The sequence below is a fragment of the Armigeres subalbatus genome, chromosome 2 (genome assembly GCF_024139115.2).
Source record: "Armigeres subalbatus isolate Guangzhou_Male chromosome 2, GZ_Asu_2, whole genome shotgun sequence".
NCBI classification, from domain to species: Eukaryota; Metazoa; Arthropoda; class Insecta; order Diptera; family Culicidae; genus Armigeres; species Armigeres subalbatus.
In genome coordinates, this window is record NC_085140.1 from 174,263,635 (window position 1) to 174,289,036 (window position 25,402).

The 25,402-nt window shown below is 39.9% G+C and overlaps 1 protein-coding gene across 1 annotated transcript in view; it reads left to right on the plus strand.

The window, feature by feature from the left end:
• The window catches only part of LOC134215512 (sodium channel protein Nach-like), a 48,160-nt gene extending 33,405 nt beyond the window's left edge, over positions 1-14,755 (plus strand). The window contains exons 5-10 of the mRNA XM_062694689.1: positions 10,629-10,732; positions 13,833-13,911; positions 13,973-14,063; positions 14,155-14,290; positions 14,385-14,497; positions 14,573-14,755. Coding sequence (XP_062550673.1) covers positions 10,629-10,732; positions 13,833-13,911; positions 13,973-14,063; positions 14,155-14,290; positions 14,385-14,497; positions 14,573-14,700 — 651 coding nt within the window. The 3' untranslated portion in view covers positions 14,701-14,755. The remainder of the gene's footprint in view (positions 1-10,628; positions 10,733-13,832; positions 13,912-13,972; positions 14,064-14,154; positions 14,291-14,384; positions 14,498-14,572) is intronic.
• Positions 14,756-25,402: the final 10,647 nt, after the last annotated feature.

Consider the following 25,402-nt stretch of genomic DNA (forward strand, 5'->3'; position numbering starts at 1 on the left):
TGTGAAGATGAAAAGTGGGCAGGAAGTAGGGATGCGATTTGTTCGAGTTAATAGTGTACAGCTGATAGCTCAGCAGTATACATGGAACAAGGCTCTTTGAGTTTAAAGTGATGAAAACACCGTTGAAAACACCGAAACCAGTGGAGTCATCAATTTTTGACCCGTCTGTAAAAGAGCTTCTCTCCTCACTGGCGTGCCCGTATTTGCTTGCAAATAATGGAGGTATGACCTCCGCACACAGAAAGTCTGGTATTCCATGAACCTCCTGCTTCATGGACAGATCAAAAGTAACAGAGGAACTGTAAGAGTCTAAGAAGTTAGCACGATTGGTATCTACCGAAGAAGGGCTTACCTCCAGCGTTATGTACCAGTGGTAAATACTCATGAATCGAGATTGAGGGTTTTGTTCGAGCAGCTTCTCGAAGTTATCAATGATCAATGGATTGAGAACCTCACAGCGGATGAGGAACCGGAGCGATAATTCCGCGAAACGATCTGTTAGTGGCAGTACTCCCGCAAGTACTTCCAAGCTCATTGTATGTGTCGAATTCATACATCCTAACGCGATACGGAGACAGCGGTACTGAATCCTTTGAAGCTTCAGCATGTGTGTTTTAGCCGCGGACTGGAAGCAGAAACTACCGTATTCGAGGACCGACAAAATGGTTGTTCTATACAACGTCATAAGATCTTCAGGATGCGCTCCCACCATGTTCTGGTTATTGTTCGCATGAAGTTGATCCGTTTATGGCATTTTTGTGTCAGATACACAATGTGCTTCCCGAAGGTGCATTTCGAGTCGAACCAGACCCCGAGGTATTTAGAAGATATGCTATGAGTGATTGTCTTACCCATCAGTTGGAGCGGGAACTTTGCCGGCTTAAGTTTTTTTGAAAAGACAACCATCTAAGTTTTCTCCGGAGAAAATTCGATACCCAGCTTCGTAGCCCAAGTAGACAAATTGTCCAAAGTATCTTGCAATGGTCCTTGCAGATCAACCGATGTTGGCCCCGAAACGGATACAACACAATCATCTGCAAGCTGTCTCATCGAGCAATTTGGCATGAGACATTCATCTAAAAATTGTAAATAAGGGGGCTTCAATATGAGCCCTGAGGGAGACCCATGTAGCTAATTCATGAAGTTGCTGAGTCACCATGAGAAAAACTCAAACGCTTCTCTGACAACAAATTGTACAAATAGTTGTTCCAAAGTGGTGAAAGTCCACACGCGTGGAGTTTGTCAGATAAGACATCGACGCAAACTGAATCAAAATCCCCCTAATGTCCAAAAACACTGAGCCCATTTGCTCTTTTTTAGCGAAAGTTAGTTGAATTTCTGAAGAAAGTAACGCAAGACAGTCGTTCGTTCCCTTGCCCCTGCGGAAACCAAATTGTGTATCTGACAACAAACCATTCGATTCAACCCATTTGTCTAGCCGGAAGAGAATCATCTTTTCCAACAGCTTCCGAAGACATGACAGCATCGCGATGCGATGGGGCGATACGAGTTACAATCCGACGCGGTTTCCGGGCTTCTGGATGGCTATCACCCTCACTTCCCTCCAATCATCCGGAACAATGTTGCACTCCAGTAACTGATTGAACAAGTTCAATATGCGCCTCTTCGCGACGTCTGGGAGGTTTTTGAGCAAATTGAACCTGATTCTATCCATCCCTGGAGCGGAATTGTTACATGAAAGGAGAGCAAGTGAGAATTCAATCATCGAAAAGGGACGATCCATATCATCCCTGTCTGCAAAAGCATCACGTAGCTCTTGCCTCACCGGTACCGAATCCGGACAAACTTTCTTTGCGAAGTCAAGTATCCACCGCGACGAGTTTTCACGATCTTCGTTTACGGACGACGCGTTGCGCATTCTTCTCCCGACGGTCCACAGAGTTTTCATTGAAGTCTCGCGCGATAAACCTTCAACAAAAGTGCGCCAATATCCGCGCTTCTTCACTTTGACCAGTTTCTTGAACTGGATTTCGAGCGCGGTGTATCGTTTGTGAAGAACGATCGCCCCGTGTTTCCGAAATTCTTTGAACGCGGCGGATTTCTCGCGATAAAGTTGCGTACACTCGATGTCCCACCACGGACTGTAGGGTTTCCTACGAACCGAAGCTCCTGGCACCGGCCGACGTTGTGCCTGAAGAGCACTTTCAAGAATCAACTGCGATAGAAACTTGTACTCTTCCCGCGGGGCAAGTGCTTCTATCGACTGTATGCTATCGCTGATGGCGTCCGCATATTTGCCCCAATCGATGTGCTTCGTGAGGTCATATGAAAGATCGATGGAAGCAGATTGCTTATGTCCATTGGAAATCGAAACTTCGATCGGCAAATGATCACTACCATGGGGATCTTGGACCACCTTCCAAGTACAGTCCAACGATAATGAGCTCGAACAAATGGAAAGATCTAGACGGCTATCTCTTGCTGGAGGAGCCACTCGTGTAACTTCTCCTGTATTCAAAATTGACATATTGAAGTCGTCGCAGAGGTCGTATATCTTTGATGAACGGTTGTCGTCGTATAGTTCCCCCAGCCTACTCCGTGGGAGTTAAAATCTCCCAGGAGCAACCGTGGCTCGGGCATAACCGAGCAGATGTGCGAGAGATCTCTACGAGATATCGCGGTGTATGAAGGAAGATATATCGAGGCGATACTGAGGTCTTTTCCTGGAATAGTCACCTGACATGCGACAGCTTCGGTGCCAGACATCGGCGCAAGATCGACTCTATAGAAGCAGTGCTGTTTTTGATCCCTAAAAGCACCCCTCCATATGGATTTGCCCGATCGCGACGGATTATGTTGAAATCAGGAAAATTAAGGTTCACATCTGGTGTTAGCCATGTTTCACATAAAGCAAAAGCATCACATTGTAATTTGTTAACTAAAAATTTAAAAATATATTATTTTGGAAGAATACTTCGACAGTTCCACTGTAGAATCGAAATCATGTTACCCTTATTGACTAAGTTAGCCATCGAAGGATACAAATGACTCGAGGAGTCAGAATAGGAAGAACAGTTTTGACCATGTTCTTCACGGGGTCGGAAGCATCAAAGAAGTTGAGGATGAGCTCCACGATGCCAGAAAGTGTGAACATTGGAGCGCTCGGGAGTTCTTCTGCTCGCTCTGTATGCTCTCTTTCTGGCTGAGAAATCGCAAAAAATGGGGTATCTGGGATTTTAGATGTTCCCGGAAGCGGTGGAAACTCTCGATCATCCCGATGTGAAACCACAAAACTGATCGTTTTAGAAAATTTCCTCCCGCTTTGAATTTAACCATGTTGGATTGGGGCTCACTTTGAGGCTGTTTTCTAGGCTTTTTCGAGGGACGCTGGCTCTGTTTTATTCTCTTCCTCATTGAGCCATTGAAAACAAAGGGAACCCCATTTCCAACCTCGGAGTCAGAGCTACCTTGATCGTCCAAAGGAAGAGACGAGTAGATGGTGTCAGAAACGAGTGGAGGAGCGGCCTTCCTCAACATTTCGGCGTAACTTCGCCGAGAACGTTGCTGAAGAGACCGCTTCTGGTGGATTCGCTGCTGTATGTACGTTGGGCAAGCTTCAAGAGCATGTGGAGGGCTTTCGTTACAATAGACACATTTCGGTGCCGTCTTGCACGCTCCTCCACATGCTTCTCTCCGCATGATGCACAGCGAGGTTTATTGCAACAGTACTGAGCGGTGTGGCCCAGCTGCTTGCAAATAACACAATTCATCACCTTCGGTACATACAGCCGAACAGGTAGACGAAGTTTGTCAATCACTACGTAGTCAGGCAGTGCGGACCCGGAAAAGTGACGCAGAAAGAGTCAGACGGGGAATAACTCCGCTTATCTCCCTCCTGCGACACCGAATACATTTGTTTGCAATCCAGTATCGCAACAGGAGGCAAAGAAACTTTCTTGAAACGACCGAAACCTTGATTCAAATCGTCGCATGTCATATTTCCTCCGTCACCACCCCCGCGATCTCACAAACTGCTGACGGTAAATACACCTTATATTCGAGAGTGAAAAGCTCACAGGTGGCAATCTCGTTGGCCTGTTTTTGATAACTGACCGTGACACGGAGTTTACTGGACCCAACCATGTCAATGGTCGTGACAGACGAAAATCGCTTTTCCAGATCTTTGCTAATCTGGCTGATATTCAAACGTTTGCCTTTGGGTCGAAAGAAAACAACATACGGCCCACTAGAGTCGTGAGGGTAGACCTTGGGACGGGGGCTTTGGTTTGGAACACCCGAATGCAACGAAACATCTGACATGGAATACGAAGTACCCCCGCCAACTTCGCCTTCGCGCATTGCGGACACGAAATGCGCCGCTGCAGCGAGGCACAATCTCTTTTAAAACTAAACAATTATCACAAGGGCAGAAAAAAAACACACACACAAACAAAATAACGATTTGGGACAGAGGGGAAGACGAGTAAAAAAAAAGAAAAAAAAACTATTCCAATAAGATGGAGAAGAGAGGGGAACAATGAGAGGGAGCTCAATTAAATACTTGCGTTCACACTGCTGTGTTGCCGGCTAACAGTTCTGGCAGCACACACTAGCTCGATGGACACTCGCCTGTGGTGCGGTCGAAGCGAACCACGCTATTGTTGGTGTTCTCGCCGCACCCAACACTGCAACTGGGTGGATGGATGGTGGCAGGACGGCGGCGTCTGTGTTGGTGGAGACGCACGATGGATGATGACTGTCGGCGTGGGACGATGATGCCTGCGCCTGCGATGGACGCCGAATAAACTGCAAAGTTTTGCGTAGTTGCAAAACCAACGAAATGGCTACTTACCTGCTACAGCTAAGCACCACTTCCACTCAAGCACTATGCTTCAAAACACTTTCGGAAAAAAAACCACTACCTGTACTTCAGGAAAAAAACCGAATGAGAAGCAGACCGTACGCGGACTTACAACCGTCTCGCACGGATGCTCGACGTGGAATGAGATGAAGATTTTTGTGTAGTCACAGCTTCGTGGATATTTTCCCACAATCTGTTGACGTCGCCAGATCCGGTGGTATCTCCTATCCGCTCGTCCAGCTTCTGGTGGTACTGTTGGATATTGAAACGCATCGTTCTGTTGTTTTGTGAATTCGTGACGTTGGAAAGTCGCGCCCGAATTTTTGCAACTACAAGATAGTGATCCGAGTCGATGTTCGGACCTCTGAAGGACCTTACATCTATAACATCCGAGAAATGTCGTCCGTCGACCAGCACGTGGTCTATCTGTGAGCAAGTGTCTCCATTCGGATGTTGCCAGGTGTGTTTGCGGATATTCTTACGTGCGAAATAGGTACTGCTTATTGCCATCCCTCTAGCTGCAGCAAAGATTACAAGTCGCAGACCATTATTCATGGTAGCGGAATGAAGGCTTTCCGTACCAATGACAGGGCGAAAGAAACTTTCTCTTCAGTTCTGCGCATTTGCCTCCCCGATGACAATCTTTACATCGTGTGTTGGGCACTCTCCGTAGGTCTTATCAAGGCTCTCATAGAACTTATCCTTATCAGGCTTATCGTTCGTTGGGGCATAGATGCTGATCAGACTATAGTTGAACAATTTGCCATTTATTCTCAACATGCAAATGCGGTCGCTTATCGGCTTCCACCGGATAACACGCTTGATCTGCTTCTTGATCAGCATGAAGCCAACTCCTCGTTCTGCTCTGTCACCGCCTCTATGGTAGATGTGGTACTTAAATGAAGTGTTCGCTATGGGATCCACCGCCCGGAATTCACGTTCTCTGTCTGTTGCCGTTGAATCAATCCGTTTGCTCTACTTTTGTCTTTCTTGATAACTGTAGAATCTTCGGCTACCTTACCGGGGTTGCGCTACCTGCATCGCGTTGAAGGGGCTGCCTTCAGGATTGCTGACACGATGCAACATGATGTGGACCACGAAATGGGGTCTATTTTATTCCTTCAGGTACACGAAGTACCAATGGTACGCTTTACCCCGCATTTGTCGTGCCAATCAAAACTAATGCATGCCAAAAATGATGATTGGTTTATTACAGCGAGCGAACCAAAAACGATCCGAAAGTGTTTTGCACATATATCACTAAGAAGAACTTAGTCGATTTGAAACCTAAACCTGAAATTGTATTTTCAATTGATGAATCGCTTCAAATAAATAAGACAACATATTTAAGGCATTAGAAACGCATTTAAAATCGAAGTGGATCCTAAACTTTATTTCGACGTGCAAGAGCTCTTGCATCGGCCGTTTAGATTATTTTTCAAGTTGGGGGTAAGCAACAAAAAGGACATGGACATTTTTCATTGTTGTTTTTCTTGTAAACTGAGAAGCGTATTAGAAATATTGAATAATTTATCACTATCGAAAATACCGGTTTTTCCTACGGCCAGTACCGGTATATCGGTACTGTAAATTCTGTTGGTATTACCGGTTCCGGTACTCCCGGTATACAAACCCTGCAAGATACATACTCATACAATGGCGGGAATGGAAAAGCTTTAAATTAACCCATTAACGCCCGAATTAACTCACTTTCATGATAATCACTTGATTTTTTCAGGAACATCTCAACACATTAAAATAATAAACTTAAAATAATTTAATTGAAAATCTACGGTCACAATTTTTTTTAGCACGGTGGGCCATATGTGCTGAAAATGATTGTACCGATTGAGCAGTATATTCGATAGCAATTACAATCGGCACAAGCATCATATAGTTTTTGGGAGACGCAGGGAGACCGGAGAAAGTCCTAATGCTAGTTGGAAATCCCTTCTACATTTTGGGTAGGGGGAGGGGGGGGTTTTGGCAGAGGCTCCCACGCAAATGAACCACATTTTTGTGCCTGACTCGAGAACGAATCAAGTAATTGAAAATTTTACTCTTGCTCACTCTTTCTCTCTCTCCCTCTCACTCTTTCTCTCTCTCCCTCTCACTCTTTCTCTCTCTCCCTCTCACTCTTTCTCTCTCTCCCTCTCACTATTTCTCTCGCTCCCTCTCACCCTTTCTCTATCACTCTCTCGCTCTTCTCTCTCACTGTCTCTCGCTCTTCTCTCTCACTCTTTCTCTCTCACTCTCTTGCTTTTCTCTCACTCTTTCTCTCTCTCGCCCTTTCTCACTCTTTCTCTCTAACTCTCTCACTCTCTCCTCTTTCTCTCTCTCACTCTTTCTCTTCTCACTCTTTCACTCTTTCTGTCTCTCACTCTATCTCTCTCACACTCACTCTATCTCTCTCTCTCACTCATTCTCTCGCTATCTCTCGTTCTCACCCATACTTTTCCCTACAACATTTGGTTGCTCATTGCATAAAGAAGCAAATTCATTCATCGTCACATCCTTTTTTTATGCGACGCACATTGTTGAAAAATGTTCTAACAGCTCAACACACGCACACTCACGGATCACTCGAAGCAAACTTCATTGGTGGTGGTTTCGAAGCTTTGAAAAAGATTTCTTCTCTACATAACGATCCGTACTGCACTGTTTGGTTTTATTACGGCCATGGTGTTCATGACTTGCTCAATATGGCTGCTTTGAAACCAATATAACATATGACTGCAAACTAGGAACATCATATCAAATTCAATCGGTACCTCCATAACATCAACAAAATGATTTCGTCTATTCCTCCTTGAGCATGTTTACGAAATCGGTCAATAAGAATTGGTACGCGTATTAGCGAACTGGTTTTTATGTGTCTTCCGCAACTTTCCTTGTTTCACAACGAGTTTGTTTGAGGAAGGATCTTTAGAAGTGCGCAGTGGAGTATAATTTGATTATTTTCCTCTATCCGGTCGGTGTACTGGTAGGTTTTATATAATAATAATTATCAGCAGTATATATATATTACTAAAATTATGAAGATTCTGATTGCTTGAGATGAAATTCAAAACATTTGAAGCTGCCATCGATTATATCATATCATATCATTGAAAAGGTTCAACGGGAGATAGTTGCTTTGCCACCAGCACCAGAACAATCCAGCGACGAAAGTTCCGCCAATGATGATCTAGTATTGGATGGAGATATTCGTGTTCCTAGGAGTATTATCGAATATTGATGCGAGCATAGTAGAAGGATGCAACGTTGTTTTCATATAGCTAACTAGTCAGGGTTTTGAGATACAGATTGATGTTTTATGCAGAAGAAGTTTGAATGCTCACTAGCGCCACCTCGTACAAAAATTCAGAATTATTTGGATCAGTTCTTGACCCGCCAAGGTACTCTGAACAACTTTGCTGAATACTCCATGTAGCTAACTAATCAGGTTCTTGAGATACAGATTGATGTTTTATGCAGAAGAAATTTGGATGCTCACTAGCGCCACCTAATGCAAACATTCAGAATAATTTCGATCATTTCTTGAACCCCCTAGATGCTCTAAGCAACTTTGCTGAAGATTCCATATAGCTTACTTATCAGGTTCTTGAGATACAGATTGATATTTAATATAGAAGAAGTTTGGATGCTCACTAGCGCCACCTCATGCGAAAATTCAGAATTATTTGGATCAGTTGTTGAACCGCCAAGATACTCTGAACAACTTTGCTGAAGACTCCATATAGCTAACTAGTCAGGTTCTTGAGATACAGATTGATGTTTCATACAGAAGAAGTTTAGATCCTCACTAGCGCCACCTAATGCAAAAATTCAGAATTATTTCGGTCATTTCTTGAGCCGCCAAGATGCTCTAAGCAACTTTGCTGAAGATTCCATATAGCTTACTTATCAGGTTCTTGAGATACAGATTGATGTTTTATGCAGAAGAAGTTTGGATGCTCACTAGCGCCACCTCATTACTTATAAGGTTCTTGAGATACAGATTGATGTTTCATGCAGAAGAAGTTTAGATCGTCACTAGCGCCACCTAACGCAAAAATTCAGAATTATTTCGGTCATTTCTTGAGCCGCCAAGATGCTCCAAACATGTTTGCAGAAGACTCCATATAGCTTACTTATCAGGTTCTTGAGATACAGATTGATGTTTTATGCAGAAGAAATTTGGATGCTCACTAGCACCACCTAATGCAAAAATTCAGAATTATTTCGATCATTTCTTGAACCACCCAGATACTCTGAACAACTTTTCTGAAGACTCCATATAGCTAACTAGTCAGAATCTTGAGATACAGATTGATGTTTTATGCAGAAGAAGTTTGGATGCTCACTAGCGCCACCTCGTACAAAAATTCAGAATTATTCGGATCAGTTCTTGACCCGCCAAGGTACTTTGAACAACTTTGCTGAAGACTCCATATAGCCATATAGCTTGAGATACAGATTGATGTTTTATGTAAAAGAAGTTTTGATGCTCACTAGCGCCACCTCATGGAAAAATTCAGAATTAGCTCGATCAGTTGTTGAACCGCCAAGATACTCTGAACAACTTTGCTGAAGACTCCATATAGCTAACTAGTCAGGTTCTTGAGATACAGATTGATGTTTTATGTAGAAGAAGTTTGGATGCTCACTAGCGCCACCTCGTACAAAAATTCAGAATTATTTGGATCAGTTCTTGACCCGCCAAGGTACTCTGAACAACTTTGCTGAAGACTATGGCAAAGTTTTCTATGGACGCCTACGCCACCTAGTGAGTCAGTTCCGATTTAAATTGTTCACCATATGAAAGATATTAGTTCATAGAACAATATTGACGAAGACATGTATAGCTTTTGAGCTAAAACTTGCAAACAGGTATAAAAAATGTAACTGATCTATAAATAGATCACTGGGCGTTAACGGGTTAATAACTGAGGAAATACTAATAGATTACTAATTTGAAAACCATGCTCCTCCAGTTGGAATGTAGAGCCATTGTAGAAGAAGATTTTTTAGAAGAGACTTTAACTAAAAATTTTAAGAACGTCTTTGAGTTATGAATAAATTTGTGAAAAATAAACATGTGCGCCATATGATTATTATCAAAATTAAGATATTTTCACAAAATTAGCTTAGCTCACAAATGAAAATGAAAAGGTTATCCTAAAATGTCATGGGTTGGTGCTAAAAATATTCTCTTTTGAAAAATATTATGTTGCATTTTTTTTGCGGGGTCGGGCATAAATTCTTTTAATGAAAAAATAATGCAGTGTTTTTTTTCTGGATCGAATTTCGCTTTGGGCGTAAGTACTTCATTTTCTAAACAAACATTAAAAAACAAATTCCTGCTAAAGCGGATATTTCTTGAGATAATCACGGTACACCCAATATTTTTTTACACGGTTGGTTTTCTTTAATTTCTCGGTCAACCTGATTTTTCACAGCTGTTTAAATACCACCTGAATTTTCTTTGATTTTTTGTGAATTTTTTCATGGGGTTCACTCATAGTTTCATCAACGCTGAAGGTCGTAATCAACGAAAACCCACCCGTGTAAAAAAAGAACCCGGTGTATATATAATGAAAATTAAAAACCACTAGATTTTTTTGGGAAAATAGGAGACTCAGATATTTTTTTTATTTTTGTTCATAAATCCATTAAATCTGCATGTGGAAAAAGTTTTATGAAAATCTGAGACCTTTTGGCCCAACCCTGTATCTCTTTTCATCGTATCAGATACATTGAATTTAGTGCAATAACACTTTAATCAACGAAGCAAATATTTCAACATCTGAACTTCCCTCAACAGTATCTGCTGCATTCCCCGTACGAGTTGGCCACAAGTGAAGAACAATTTGCTGTGATGAGCGAAACCGATGAACTTGTCTCCTCCTATGTTGTGGTGGAAACGGTGTAAGTCAGAATTTCCCAAACTACAATATCTGTTCAATAAGTTGTGTTACAACGACCTAGTTCTTTTGGCCAAAAATGTTATGATGAATACTAAGGAATCCGATCATTTGAGTTTTATATTGTGGCAGCAAACAATGCTTATTGTGCGTTTGGAGCCCTCCTTAGCCTAGCGGTAAGATGCGCGGCTGCAAAGCAAGACCATGCTGAGGGGGGGCGTACACATACTACGTAAGCACTTATGGGGGAGGGAGGGTCCGTCATATTCTTACGCATCATATAAATGCAAAATCATTTGTATGAAAAAAATCTTACATGGGGGGAGAGGGGGTCGAAAAAACCCAGCAAAAATGCTTACGTAATATGTGTACGACCCCAGGGTGGCTGGGTTCGATCCCCGGTGCCGGTCTATACAATTTTGGGTTTGTAAATTGGCTCGAATTCCCTAGGCATAAAAGTATCATCGTGTTAGCATAATGATAAACGAATGCAAAAATGGTACCTTGGCTTAGAAACCTCGCAGTTAATAACTGTGGAAGTGCTAAATGAACACTAAGCTGCGAGGCGGCAATGTTCCAGTGGGGATGTATTGCCAATAAGAAGTAGTAGAAGAGAAGAAGCTTGTTGTGTGGTCAAATCTAGACCAACATTACGCCCTTTTCAAATGCTGGTCTAGAAATAGTGCTTCACGAACATGCGCGACTACATGATAGAGGAGCTGGCGGTAATATGGACAACCTAAAGAATCGCGTCAATTTCACATGGAAAACGTTGTAATTGGGTGCCTAATTTACGAGAATCTTAAACTGAAGTACTGCGATAGCTTGAAGTCAATTTAGTGGAAAACAATCATTTTTTTTATGGCGATGAAAACCAGAATAAAAACCAGAATAATCAATGAATTCAGTTGATGAATTGAATGCATAGACCAAACATTTATAAAATGTGCCTCTTGAAATAAAATCGTTGAATAATAATTGATACTTAATTTGGTAACTAACAATGATTTCACTAAAAACATGCCAATAATAAAAATCAAAAATCATTGCCATTGGTCTGAACAAAACTCGAAAATTTGAGTTTCCTAATGAATGCTTGGCGTTTTCAGAGGTAAACAAAACAAACCTTCCAAAAAAAATCTCGGTGGAAAAATGTATGTATTTCATAACGATTAATATTACCTACACCATAACGTGTCCTTTTTACCCGACCATGATCCAATTTAAAAAAAAATACTCAAAAATCGAATTTTTAGATAAATCATCAATTCAACCCGTACACAATCACTGAGATCCTCGAGTATTAGGCGGATTAATTGTGCCGATTTCTGTTTTGAAAGCTTAAATAGGGCACTGCACGGACGAGTATCTTTCTCTTTCGTTCTTCATCAAATTTGGCCTTGTTGTTTTCTAAAGTCTTTGCAGCGAAAAAGAGACAAAGCAGTCCGTGCAGTGCCCTATACTGCACATGAAAAATTACATCACCATGGCAATTCAGCAATAGTTAACATTCCTAGACCAACATTTGAAAAGGGCGTAACAGCCAAAATTTATTCCTTCTGATTCTTTGTCCACGTTTATAGCTATATATCAGTAGTGCTCAGCACTTTTGGCGTTTTATTCCTTAATTTACTTCTCATACAATAAAAATGAGCTTTAACCATACAAATTAGTACTTGGTCGAAGGCTTTCAAATATAACTATCTGCTGAGGGTAATAAAACGGATATTGGTGTTAAATTCACTCCGTACGAAACGATCGAATTAAAACAAAAGTGCGGCCCGCGGGCCGCTGTGTAATTTTACTTTGATCAAGTCGTGTGGAGTGATTTTAACACCAATATTCGTTTTATTACCCTCAGCTGATAGATATATTTGAAAGCTTTCGTCCAAGTACTAACTTGTATGTTGGAAGCTTATTTTTATTGTGTGACAAGCAAATTAAGACAAAAAACGCACAAAATGCTGAGCACCACTGCTGTATATGTAGACGAAGAATCAGAAGGAATAAATTTTGGCTGTTACGCCCTTTTCAAATGTTGATCTAGATTCAATCATTAATAAACAGAATCGTTTTCATTAGTTGAATGTAGCAAGTAATACTGATAGAGTGCCATATGGTCGGGGTTCAGCCAAAGCACACCAAACGCCAACCAAAAATTACCGATTTTTCTGCTCAAACTTTCGATTATCAGATTTAATTGATCGCAAATCATATTGGATATCTTTCAACCCCATAACTGAGGATATTCTACTGCAAATGTATGCTTAAATTGATATGCAAAAATTTCCGTTGTCCTTGAACGAACAAAATATCACAAGTCAGTCAAAAAGCCGCTTGGTGCGGTTTGGCTGAACCCCGACCATATATGTAACGATTTAGCTCAAACCGGACCTTTGACCTCTCCTGCACGATGATGGTTATAGATCTGTAACTTTCCGGAAATTAGAAACATATTTTTAGAAATTTGTACAGCCAAAAGCGTGATGTGGTTTCTGATAGTAAAGTGGCGCAAAGAGGATATGCCAACATTTATTCTGATCTGACAGATGCTCATTGCTCATGTTATAATTTTGGAAACTTTCATTTTTGGTCAACCCTTCAAACAACTTCATGTAACTGTTTACTTCTTAAACTGTTTGATTCCTAAAAATATCGAAGTATGGTATGCTCAAAATATTTTGCTTATTAATTATTTTTTGTTATTCTTTTTTTGTATTATTTTTTTGCTATTTTAACTCTTATGCACCATACCAACCAACTTTTGTTATAGAGGTCGTCGCTTCTGCTCAGGATTAGTCCAACATAAACTTTGTTCACAAGTTACATGCCAGCGCCAGATGCACTACGATCCTCCTAGTATTAGCGAACCACTGTGATGTAAGGAAAACAATTCCATTAAACAGAATTCTCTTTTGCATGTTTAATCAAAACCAGAGTGCACTTTTCAATTGAATGAAACCAACCAATTACGAATAAATTACGTGCTTCTCAAACTGGTTGAAACTTGATAAGCTTCAAAACAGTTTCGGGATGGATTAGATGCATATGTTTGAAGGTATAATAAATGATAATCTGATGTTCGACCTTTCTGTTTCCGCCAGAGCCAGCGATAGATTGCGATATTTATCGGTAAAACAACGCAACTGCGTTTTCCGTGATGAAAATTATCAAGAAGCCGAAGTATGACGTCCAGTATACATTACTGTCGAATTTATTAACACAGGTCTCATCATTCCGGCAGATTTATAGCTACAACCTCTGCATAATGCGTTGCCGCGCCAGCAAAGCTTTGGAATTTTGCCGCTGCAAGCCACATTTCTATCCATTTGTAGGTAAGTGCCGTACCGTCTGACATTTGTTAGGAGAGTGGGTCGTGTTAAGCAAAGTTGTTCACATGGAAACCAATTTCTACTTGCCTGGCAGATGCTCCCGTGTGCACTATCGATGGATTACGTTGCCTGGAAAAGCACCCCAGCTGGTACGATAAGCAGTCATGTCGCTGTTTGAAGCCTTGTACCGATGTTGTGTACTACGTCGCGGGTTCCAACATAAACCATTGGTAAGTTCAGTTTGTATGCCCGCATTGCGCACAGGAAGATGATGCTTTCTCTGAAGATGAAAGCCGAGATTCAACTTGATTATTTCACTGCCAGGTCCCCAGAAGAGGGCATTCCATTCAAGCAGAAGGCTTCTTTCCGATGGGAAATGGTGCAGCCGAAAACCAGACAACGGCGAGATGTGCTGTTTACTTTCGAAGACTTACTTGGTTGGTTTTTTCAGCATTGTTAGATCCGCATGGAGGTATATCTATATAACAGAATTACCCGTTGTTTATTTTTAGTGTCATTTGGCGGAGCCATCTCACTGTTTGTTGGAAAGGATGTGCTAGCGTTTGCTGAGCTACCTATATTTTTGACCACGGAGGCAATACAACGAGTAATCGTTTTGATTCGAGGAAAGAAACAGTAGGATAACCGTACATATAATGCAGATAATTGTGAATTTATAAATGAATGTTTAAAAATAAGAACACATTAAATTAATGATTTCGTGTGTGTTACTTCTACGTGAAGTTAAACGATTTACAATGATATGGAAGTGCTAATATCATCTTCCAAACTTGGACGTACATGTTCATGATAGAATTAGAGGCGAAAGTATAGAATTGATAGTTCCGTTAGGATACGGCAGGCATGAAGAATGTTTTTATAGAAGTCGATTTGAAAGCGAGCGGAGGGCAATATTTGTGATGGCACATATCACACGACCTTCCATCTGCCAAGCTCCCGTATGAAGGCTTCCACACTGATATTCTTCACTCCCCCTTCATACGGGAACTTCGAGGAAAGAAACAGTAGGATAACCGTACATAATGCAGATAATTGTGAATTTATAAATGAATGTTTAAAAATAAGAACACATTAAATTAATGATTTCGTGTGTGTTACTTCTACGTGAAGTTAAACGATTTACAATGATATGGAAATGCTAATATAGGCTTCCACACTGATATTCTTCACTCCCCCTTCATACGGGAGCTTGGCAGAAGGAAGGTCGTGTGATATGTGCCATCACAAATATTGCCCTTCGCTTGCTTTCAAATCGATTTCTATAAAAACATTCTTCATGCCTGCCGTATCCTAACGGAACTATCAATTCTATACTTTCGCCTCTAATTCTATCATGAACATGTACGTCCAAGTTTGGAAGATGATATTAGCATTTCCATATCAAGAACACATTATTTATAGAATTAAAATGGAAAAACAATACGTAGGTATAAATCCATACTTCTCATAAATGCACAGCGGGACCCTTATAGCTCAATTCAACTCTAGACAATGTTACTGCCGATAACGCCCATGCGCCTTCGGCATAGATTTGTTATCTCAGGGTCGCTTAATCGCACAAGTGGAAACTTACCTGTATAGTATCTCTTTGCAACCTCCATGGAGGATATGCTCTGAAACATATTTTTTCGGTGCACACAGTATGATGGCAAATAGAAATTGAATAATAAACTGATCTTGATATCGTTTGTAGCTCTTCGACCTGTTGTGGCCTCTCGTTTACAGAAACGCCCCTTCCTGGATGTCAACTCACTATTTTGAGCCCCCAAAACACTCACTGTACACAAAATCATATAAAACTGAAAAAAATGATTTCTGACAGCTATTCATTGAAATAATTTTAGAGATGCATTTGGTCAAAAACGGCGTTTAGCGGTACAGCTCATATGGCCGTAAAAGTAATTTTACCGAAAATGTAGCAAGGACGAACAGATCATACGGCCGAACATGCAATTTACCCGAAAATGTTATTTTGTCGATAATGTAATTTGGAAAAATGGGTCCTACGGTCGCATAGGTCCTTTAGTCGAACAGGTTACTTGGCTGAACAAGTTACTTGGTTCACTCAAAAGGGGCATAATGTAAATTGGTCGAACAGATCGTAACCCAAAAATCTCAGTTGGCCAAACGATTCATATAGTCAAAAATGTTATTTTCCAGAACGGGTGACTTGGCCGAAAAAAATGTTTAAAAGAACAAACGTTAAAACTCGTTTAACTTAGACTTATGAGTTCAAACTTTTGACTTCTTACTATGAGAAAATAGAAATGGTGAGATATGAACAATAAGATAAAGATGTTATAAATGAGCGAGGCGTGTGTCTTCCCACTTCGCGCTTTACAATGCTCTTCCAAAATTCTCACTTTTGGGCACTCTCTCAGTTTTGGGCACCCGGAACCAGTTCCAGTGATAACTAGTTGTCCAAATATTTCGATCTAAGCATACAATTTCGTTTCAGGTGGATCGAAAATTCCCCGGAATCTCGCTGAATTTGAGCATGGCAAACTCTGATTTCTTGATTTCGTTTCGTCATATACAGATGTGCTCGACTTGCGGTTAGCGGAAGTTCAGTTTTTGTTAGAAATGTCTAGCAGAAAACGAAAAGTATCCTTAACTATTTTATCCTATTTTTTTCAAAAGTGATCCGACTCAATATTTAAGACGGGGGGTCCCGTAGCGTAGTTGGCTACACGTTCGTCTTTCAAACGAATGGTCATGGGTTTGATAACCAGCCCCTCCACAAAACCCTCACCAGTCGCTGGATGTGCAGCCTATGCAGTGGCGTATTGGGGTGCACGCCTCACCGTCACGGCTGCCTGATGACGGCTGACAACTTGTTCTTCTCGGAGGCATTCCTCCAACGTTACCCGGATAAATGGCAACCGGACAATGCAACGATCATTGGATACACGACATGGACAAAACGAACACAATGGACTCACGACGAGATGAACCAGCAACGACAGCAACAATGAATAATGTAAAATCTGAAAATAGATTCTGTGTGGATTCTGGCTGCAGAATACCACAGTAGGTCTCGGCACAGTAGCGGTTATGTAACACAGAGTGCCTACCAAATAAATAAAGGAATAAAAAAAAATTTAAGGCGTCAGGTTTGAACTGTAATGGTGGGCTACGTGGCCGTGCGGTTAGCGACGGCAATCGTCTAGACGCATGGGCTATGGAGCGTGGGTTCGATTCCCGCCCGGTAAGGAGGAAACTTTTCGTGATCGAGAAATTCTCCACCGGTCCACTGGGTGTTATGTGTCCTGTCCGTTGTCTAGGTGTCAAGTGTTCAGTCTGTACGACCCTCTGGTCGAAGACACGGTGTTCTGTCTTTTTTTAATGGAATTAGATATGAATCAGATTAGTACACCCAACCAGAGACTGCAACATTTTATTACAATCATGCATTAATTCCGCGTACAGTTTGCCATAATTTGCGACATATGCACAGCTTGTATTAAGTCAACGGTAGACCCTTGTATTAGGTACCCGGTCACGAGAAAATAAGAACTGGTTGTGTTAGTGTCTACATTGAATCTAATTTTACAATCCCCCATCGAGGAGTAAAATGCTGTATACCTCGACAACATCAGCAACCATACAAAAAAATTCGGTCAAAGACGGGAATTGAACCCGAACCCTCCACACTTAGCACATCTAGACTGACGCGCTAACCATCTGGACTATTTACCAGATGAGGAACGACGCGACCAAAGGCAATCATAATCCACGTTTCATGCTATGCGGATGTGACAAGTGGAAGGGTAACAGGGATAGCAATGAGTGATACGAGTGGAATAAGCACCATGCATATTTGTGTCCTTTTCCGTTATCAAGCTAAATGGAATCAGGAAGATTGTGTGGGTTAAAGTTATATTGCTGTACACGATTCATATACTTGTTCTAGGAGGAGCCAACGAGATTCGTTTGGATGTATTAATCGAAACCAAATAAACCGATTCAATGCAATGAGCTGTAATAACAAGTATGACATTCTCTGATCGGTTTGAATGCGAGATTTGATACAAAATGCTTAATACAAAGAATGTCACACAGAATTGTTTTGGGTGTAGAACTTTGTCAAAAAGTTCTATCAATCGTGTTGTAAAAGCTTTTGGATCACCTTGATTTTGCGTTGGATTGATTTGAAACATTTTCGTCTCCGAGTCTTCAAAATAACTTCGTTTACAATAAATATTTAGTCGCTTACCAAGGTGACTTCACTTGAATTACCTTTTCAACTAACCAAAGATTCCTTTCCCGTGGCGCTCACGGAGATGCAGAGCATTCCTCGGTCTCTTATAACAATGAGTGATTGAACTCCGGTCTCCGGGTCTCCGAGCCATATACGGCTTAAGCCGAAATGGACTATTCTGTCAATCGACCTATTTGGTAGAATGTATGGTCTAGGCACAGACAAACAGACATAACACTCATCAAATTTCCATCGTTCACTGATTTACTGGTCAATTCATAATCATTAGTTGGCCAATCGATCACTCGTGGCGCGCGCATCGTTTTTGCTCGAGCTTGAAATTTGCTCACTACCGCCATCTGGTTCGTGATTTGCCCAACTAACTGAAATCAACATATGTCGTTAGTGTTTGAAACGATGAATTTGATGAGTAAATGTTCAATGTGTTATGTTTGTTTGTCTGTGGTCTAGGTTTAAAACATGTTTCAAGTTTAACGAGTTTTTCGGCCAAATCTCTCTCGGGGTATGCTGTGTTTGGCCAATAACATTTTTGACCAAATGACTTAATCGGTGAACGCGAAAATATATTTTCGGCCGTATTACCTGGTCGGCTTGAAGTCATTTTCGACCAAACGACATACTTGGTCGAATAATCTGTCCCGTCAAACTTCTATCGAGGCCAAATGACTTTTTCGTTCAAATGGCTTCTTCAACCAACCTCTTATTAGTCCGATTGAAATATTCGGTCAACTTGTTTTAAGCCTAGTAACTGTTCCGGTCAAAGTTCAATTCGGCTAAATGGAATTGGGCTAGACTACTCTCGGTCTATCTTGTGGCTCAACTACTTTCGGTTAAACGAGCCTTGCTCCTTATGTATTTCGTAGGAAAAAAAACGTTTAAGATTGGTGTGGCTTGAACGTATCCAGAATTATATCGCCAGATATTCCGCGGAACCGGTTCCGGGTACCCAAAATTAGTTCCGGGTACTCTAAATTAGTTCTGTGGCAAACATGATTGTTTTGTTCTTGATCTAATTTTGAAAAATCGATATGTACCTACAACGAACAGCTTCCAAACCACTTCTTTGGATTCAACTGCACAGTAAACAATATATTTTGTATCTGATCTTTTATAAATTTCTAACAAAATATGTTATTTTTAAGATAAAACTGTAACAAAATTTGAAAGTTTTTTGTTTGAAGTAGTGTAATTTTTGATAGAAGTTTAGATATTTTAACAATATCCTGCACCATGTTTCTAACAAATTTTGTTATAAAAATTTAGTATAACATGATAACATATGTTGATATAATTTTGATATGACCTTCTAGTCGGGTAAGCACAACCCTCATAAGTCCAGGTTGAATATTTCACGAAAAGTTTCGCTGTGCCCTTGATCGTATGTCCCGGCATTACAGCACTTTCAGTTATTAACCGCGAGGTTTTTTAGCCTGTTACCATTCTTGCATTCGTACATCATGAGGCAAACACGATGATACTTTTATGATAAGTTGAAATTGAGATATAAAAGAGTAAAAAGAGATTGATAACGGGAGAAAGCAGATATCGATAAACTGGGGAAGACCATAGGAGTTGTCTTGTCTTGTCTTGTCTTGCCTTGTCTTAGCACATGCACAGCCAGTATTGAAAAGCATCCTGGAAATGTCGGTTGTATTTCCGAGCATTTTCTTGTCTGCATTAATATTTGCAGCATATCATAAATATGACAAAAGTATTAAAACGACCAGGCCCACCAGGCTGGCTTGGTGCAGGCGCAGGCTTGAATTTGGGAGATAATCCATAACTCCCCGGCAATCAGATTATTTAGTAATAAATAACATGATCAACGAAGAGTTTTGAATCTACGAAAGGAAGAAACGGGGACAGCCGTACCAACCGTTTCACCTTCAGGGGGATGTACACTCCTTGGGTCCTCGACGTCTTGGGATGGGACACAGTTTTTAGTCTAGTGTCCTGGCTTATACACTGATGAGCAAAAGCATTCACATAAATTTAGATAGATTACAATGAAAACATGACGAATACTTATGTACATCAGTGTACATATAGGACTAGGTTTAAGCGCCATTATTCGCTCTCTGGAACGAGAAAAAGAAAAGAAACAAAAGCGATGAAAAACAAGAGAAAACTGATAAGACGATAAAATTATACTATATTTTTTACTTACAACATTTCCATATTTTCCTAGCTTAGAATCGTTCTTTTTCAATAACTACCGTCAAAACACAATTTAGTGAAATTGCTTACCACAAATTTTCGCGAAAAGTGAGTGAGGAGTAAAAATGAAGAAACGAAAAAAAACAACAAGAAACCCAATTTTCGTTTATTTCTCAGGCTCATTATAGAGAAAAGAGGAGTGACTCAAAGATGTTTTTCACCACAAACTACGAAACATTGTCCATCGACCAGAAAATTGCATGGTTTAGTCTTTAAACCAAATCTTTATATTTTATCATCATTGTACACATGTACACGATAATTATTAAATTAACTATAGCCCACATTTTAAACGTGTATAAAAAAACAATTGTAAAGAATACGGTTTTAGGAAATGTAAGTAATAATTTTTGTTTGTTTGATATATGATGAATTTCATTTAAAAAAAGTAAGTCAATAATATATATCAGAATAATGTGAAATGGCAATAACAATATGAGATGTAATTCAATGTGGTACAATACGAACTGAAGTTGAATAACGGGTGTTGAGAATTTTCTGCCTTCAAAGTTGTTAGACAGCTGGCCAAATCCGTTAAAATTACCAGTTCATTGAGGAAGTTCGGGGTGGTAGCATTTGTCTTTGAGGCGTAGGCCTTCGCCGAAAATACAAGCAGTAAAAAGAAGGAAAATGAGCACAAAGCGTATATCGTCTTCAGCATAATAATAAAAACAACTGGACGGTTGATATTCGTGGGTGGAAGAAAACAGCACAAATTAGAAGAATGATTGTGATTTGAAATGAGGAAAGAATCATCTGAATATGTGAAAATCTAAATTCTTCGGTTACGGTTAGTTATAGGTAAGTGGATGAATTTAACAAAATGTTTGGACCTAGTACAATATTTGAAGGTATAAGTAAGGATGCATACCTAATACCGTTATTGGACTCCTTACTAAGTGTAGTTAAACATGAAAATCAATTAAACTCTCTTGGTACCAAATAAGATAAAGTATGGTGACCGCATAGCTTGGTAAAGATTGTTTACTCTACTGTATTGAGAAAGGCACTAAATCAACTAGAGCTTGTATTTTGAGTCAAAATACAAGCTCTAGTTGATTTAGTGCCTTCTCAATACAGTAGAGTAAACAATCTTTACCAAGCTATGCGGTCACCATACTTTATCTTATTTGGTACCAAGCAGGCTTCCAGAGCGCACATTGCGCATCGTGAGCCACATCAAAATTTGTTGCACGATCACAGTTAGTTCGTGTAGGTGAGATGAGATTTTTGCGGTCTCTCTGTAATTCTCTCCATCGCATCTCACGTACATGGCATTCTGAGGGTCTGTCTCAATTGGATAATTAAACTGAAATTAAACTTAAAAGTGACATTTCAATAATTATCAAATAACCCTGCTCGCAGAGCAAGATTACTTTTGACAGATATCGAATCATTTTCCATCGATGTCCTATTGGAATTGCTGGGTAGCACCAGCCATTCTTATAACGGGGTGATTTTTTAATTTTCGAACTGTCACTTTTAAGTTTAATTCTCCAAATGAGACAGACCCTGAGTGCTATGCGATTGATTTACGCATCGCATTCTACGAAGAGTGTGCATCATGCTACCGTTTCACATGCGACATATCATGAGACACAGCTCATGAGGCAGTCACATGTGCTGCCTTGAGCCGTACAACTGTCGACCTGCTAGCTGTTAAGGTGATTATACAATCAAGCCAAGTGGTGAATTTCAAATTCACCACACGGTTTCTACTCCTATTATGAAAAGTTCAAATCTAGCGTAATAATGTTCGTACAATGCTGAAATTAAAGTCGATTGTTTAGCATAAGTAAGCAAACGATCTACGGATATTTCCTCTCCATGGGCGTTGTGGTTCTCTCAATTCGTGCTCTTGAAAAATCACTAGAAAAAGCACGTGGTTTCCAAGATGGCCGATTTGTGGCTTTGTTGTATAACCACCTTAAAGTTTGTTTATTCCTACCTACTCAATTCGCGTTGGAGTGAACGGAAGAGAAGTGAACGCGAGCGATGTGGTGGTGGAATATGGTGAGTGTAGGCTATCCAACCATGTTTTGAACCAAAATGTAGGCGCTTGGCGTGTCGTTGGTTATAACTAGGGGAGGTGGAAACTAGCGGCAAAATTTTCAAAATTTTGCGGATAGCCAATTCAGAAAATCTGAAAATTCGCGGCCCTTTCGCGGTAAATTAATTTCGGTACAAAAAATTAAAAAAGACAATGTAGATGATGTAGACTCCATATTTATTTAAATTGTTGCGTTTATTAATTATTTTTTTTTCTTTGTAATACTGGTCAAAAGCACTTAGTTGGACCGCAAGTACACGCAAATCAGAGTATCGTGTGTAGCTTATATTGATTCGTGTTGTTAGTTTTGTGTGCTTCAAACTAACAGCCCAAACAGCGTTCGGTGGCAGTTTGGCGCGCACATTCCGAATAATTGTATATTTTTTTAGGCCAAATTGACTTTTCCCATCAAACATTTTTATTGAGGCAATCGATCAATTCTCTTATTTAGGATAAACTTTCCTAAAGAGTCCATATTTTTTACGTCTCCAACTATTTTTAAAATTTGAAATATCGCGGCTAATATCAAATTTCGCGGATTTCGCGGCTTCCGCCACCCCTAGTTATAATTATTATAGTTATGCATAGAAACATTTTATTGCAGCAAACCTGAAAACATCTTAGAATTACACTATTATGATTAATCTCTTTGAAAAAACCTAATAATTATATTACTTTCTTTATAAGTTCATGTATGAAATACTGCAAAAATCAATAAGGAAGCAAATTTGGTTACCTGTGCATCATATTGCATTGGATTAGTAACTCGAAATGTCAATCGCCCTAATTATCGATATGAAAATTGTTTTTTTATATTCAAAATGTTAACAAATTATTTCCGCCGGGGGCTTGCAATACGAACAATAATAGAATTTGGCGGCAATGACAAGTTCAAATCACGGTATATTTTAGTTCAACTCATGATCAGTTTTCTCCATGCATAAAAGTTACAATTTTACTCTTTTATAAATTATTTTTCGATTCTACGATTAGGTCAATCGATTCGAGATAAAAATGGCTTTCTTCTGATTTACTGAATTTACTCCTGTGTTATTATTTCGACCATTAGGGAAGATCCATTAATTACGTAACGAAAAAATGAGTATTTTCGAGCCCCCATCCTCCCTATGTCACACTTTTTGTATGAAGCATCTGAAATTTTTGTATGGTTCGTCACACTTCACTCCCCCTCCCCCCTCTAAGCGCTACGTAATTTGTGGACGTTTCCTTACTAGCCTTTTGAAATGGCGCCATTGGCGGAGGGGGACTGGGGGCTGGGGACTGGTGCAAATTCAGTACGTGATTGGTTCGCTTAACTTTACTATTTAAGCAATAAAGTTTGAGGTGATTCGGGGAGGCACTACATACCGTGTTATTTTTCCTATTTTTCGTCTCATTCTAACTTTTCACCTCGTAATTCTGGAACTGAGAATTTCGGTTTTCTGTTTTTTGATGTATGTAACTCTGTAAATGGCACTTTTGGTACGCGTGGTACCTTTTCAAAGTCATATCTGTTTAGGAAAACAGATTCACATCTATGATTAAAATGAAATGTTTAAATGAACCTTATCGCTTTCTGTGTTTCTGAATTTGATATTCATACTGTTTTTGGGTTATTCTCTACCAAAAAGATACTTACTAATTTTGACTGACTTAATTACTTCCACCATAGAATCTTCATGGTATTTTCATGAACATATTTTATGGAGAAAAAATATAAATAAACTGAAATTAATATTGACAGCTAGTCTATTAGCTAAATCAGGCGTTATGAAGACGTTCATTTTTTTTTGCTTCTTTAACAGATAGAATGAAACATAGATGTTACATAATTACTGCACCTCTTGCGCTTTTTTCGTTCAATGGTAGTCGGATTTAAGAAGTTGAAAACAATATTGTGCCTCTTTGTAAAGTTATGAATAAATTGCAACTACTGAACAACGACAAGTTGTGTTGCTTGTGAAGTAATTTGTATGCATTTTGATCGCTCTTGCTCATTTCAGGAGGAAATAACTATAAGTAAATCTATACACACAATGCTCGCATTTTACTTCAGAAGATATAAAACTGAAATTTAAATGATTGATTATTTTTGAGCGTCTGTTTCTTAATTGATAGTAGTTTGTGCAACTAGATGCAACAAAAATATTTTTTCAGCACTGGTTGTACATTCCAACCAACGAGGCTTGCCGAGTGAATATGATAAATTTGGACCAAAACGGTCCAATCTCATTTACTTCACATGGTCAATCTTGCTGAAAAATCATGTTTGCAGAAAACATTCATATTCCACGTTATCGTGCCATATTGCATAGCCCGACAAACCATAGAGAGTAAGATTACCCTGCCTTTGGAGAATTTTGATGTTATGTCCATCAAATTATATCACTTGCTACGCGACGCATAGAATACATTATTTGAACACTCACCCAAGCTAATGAATTATTGGCAGTTTCTGATTTTCTACCCGCCGTTGCCACATCCAGGCGCTATGGTATATGCGCAAAATAGCCAGCAAGAGTTAACCGCCAGAAATTTGTATGGCGAAAGACATCTAACGCGGGTTTTCTCAAAATTAGGAACTTTTCATGAAAATCTATTCGGTACCGGTTATGAAGGATGGTGTCCGCTACTACGCCTACCAAATATTTTTTCGATTAATATTCTTATTTTTGAGAAATCGAACCTTAGATGCCTTTCGCCTTACTGATTTCAGAAAATTAACTCCTAGTGTGCCGCTGTAAGCACGTTCAAAGCAGTCGATTCATTGAGCAAAATGTAATCATGTAACTACTGTTGAATGAAAAAAAAACTGTTGTATGTTGGTTTTCC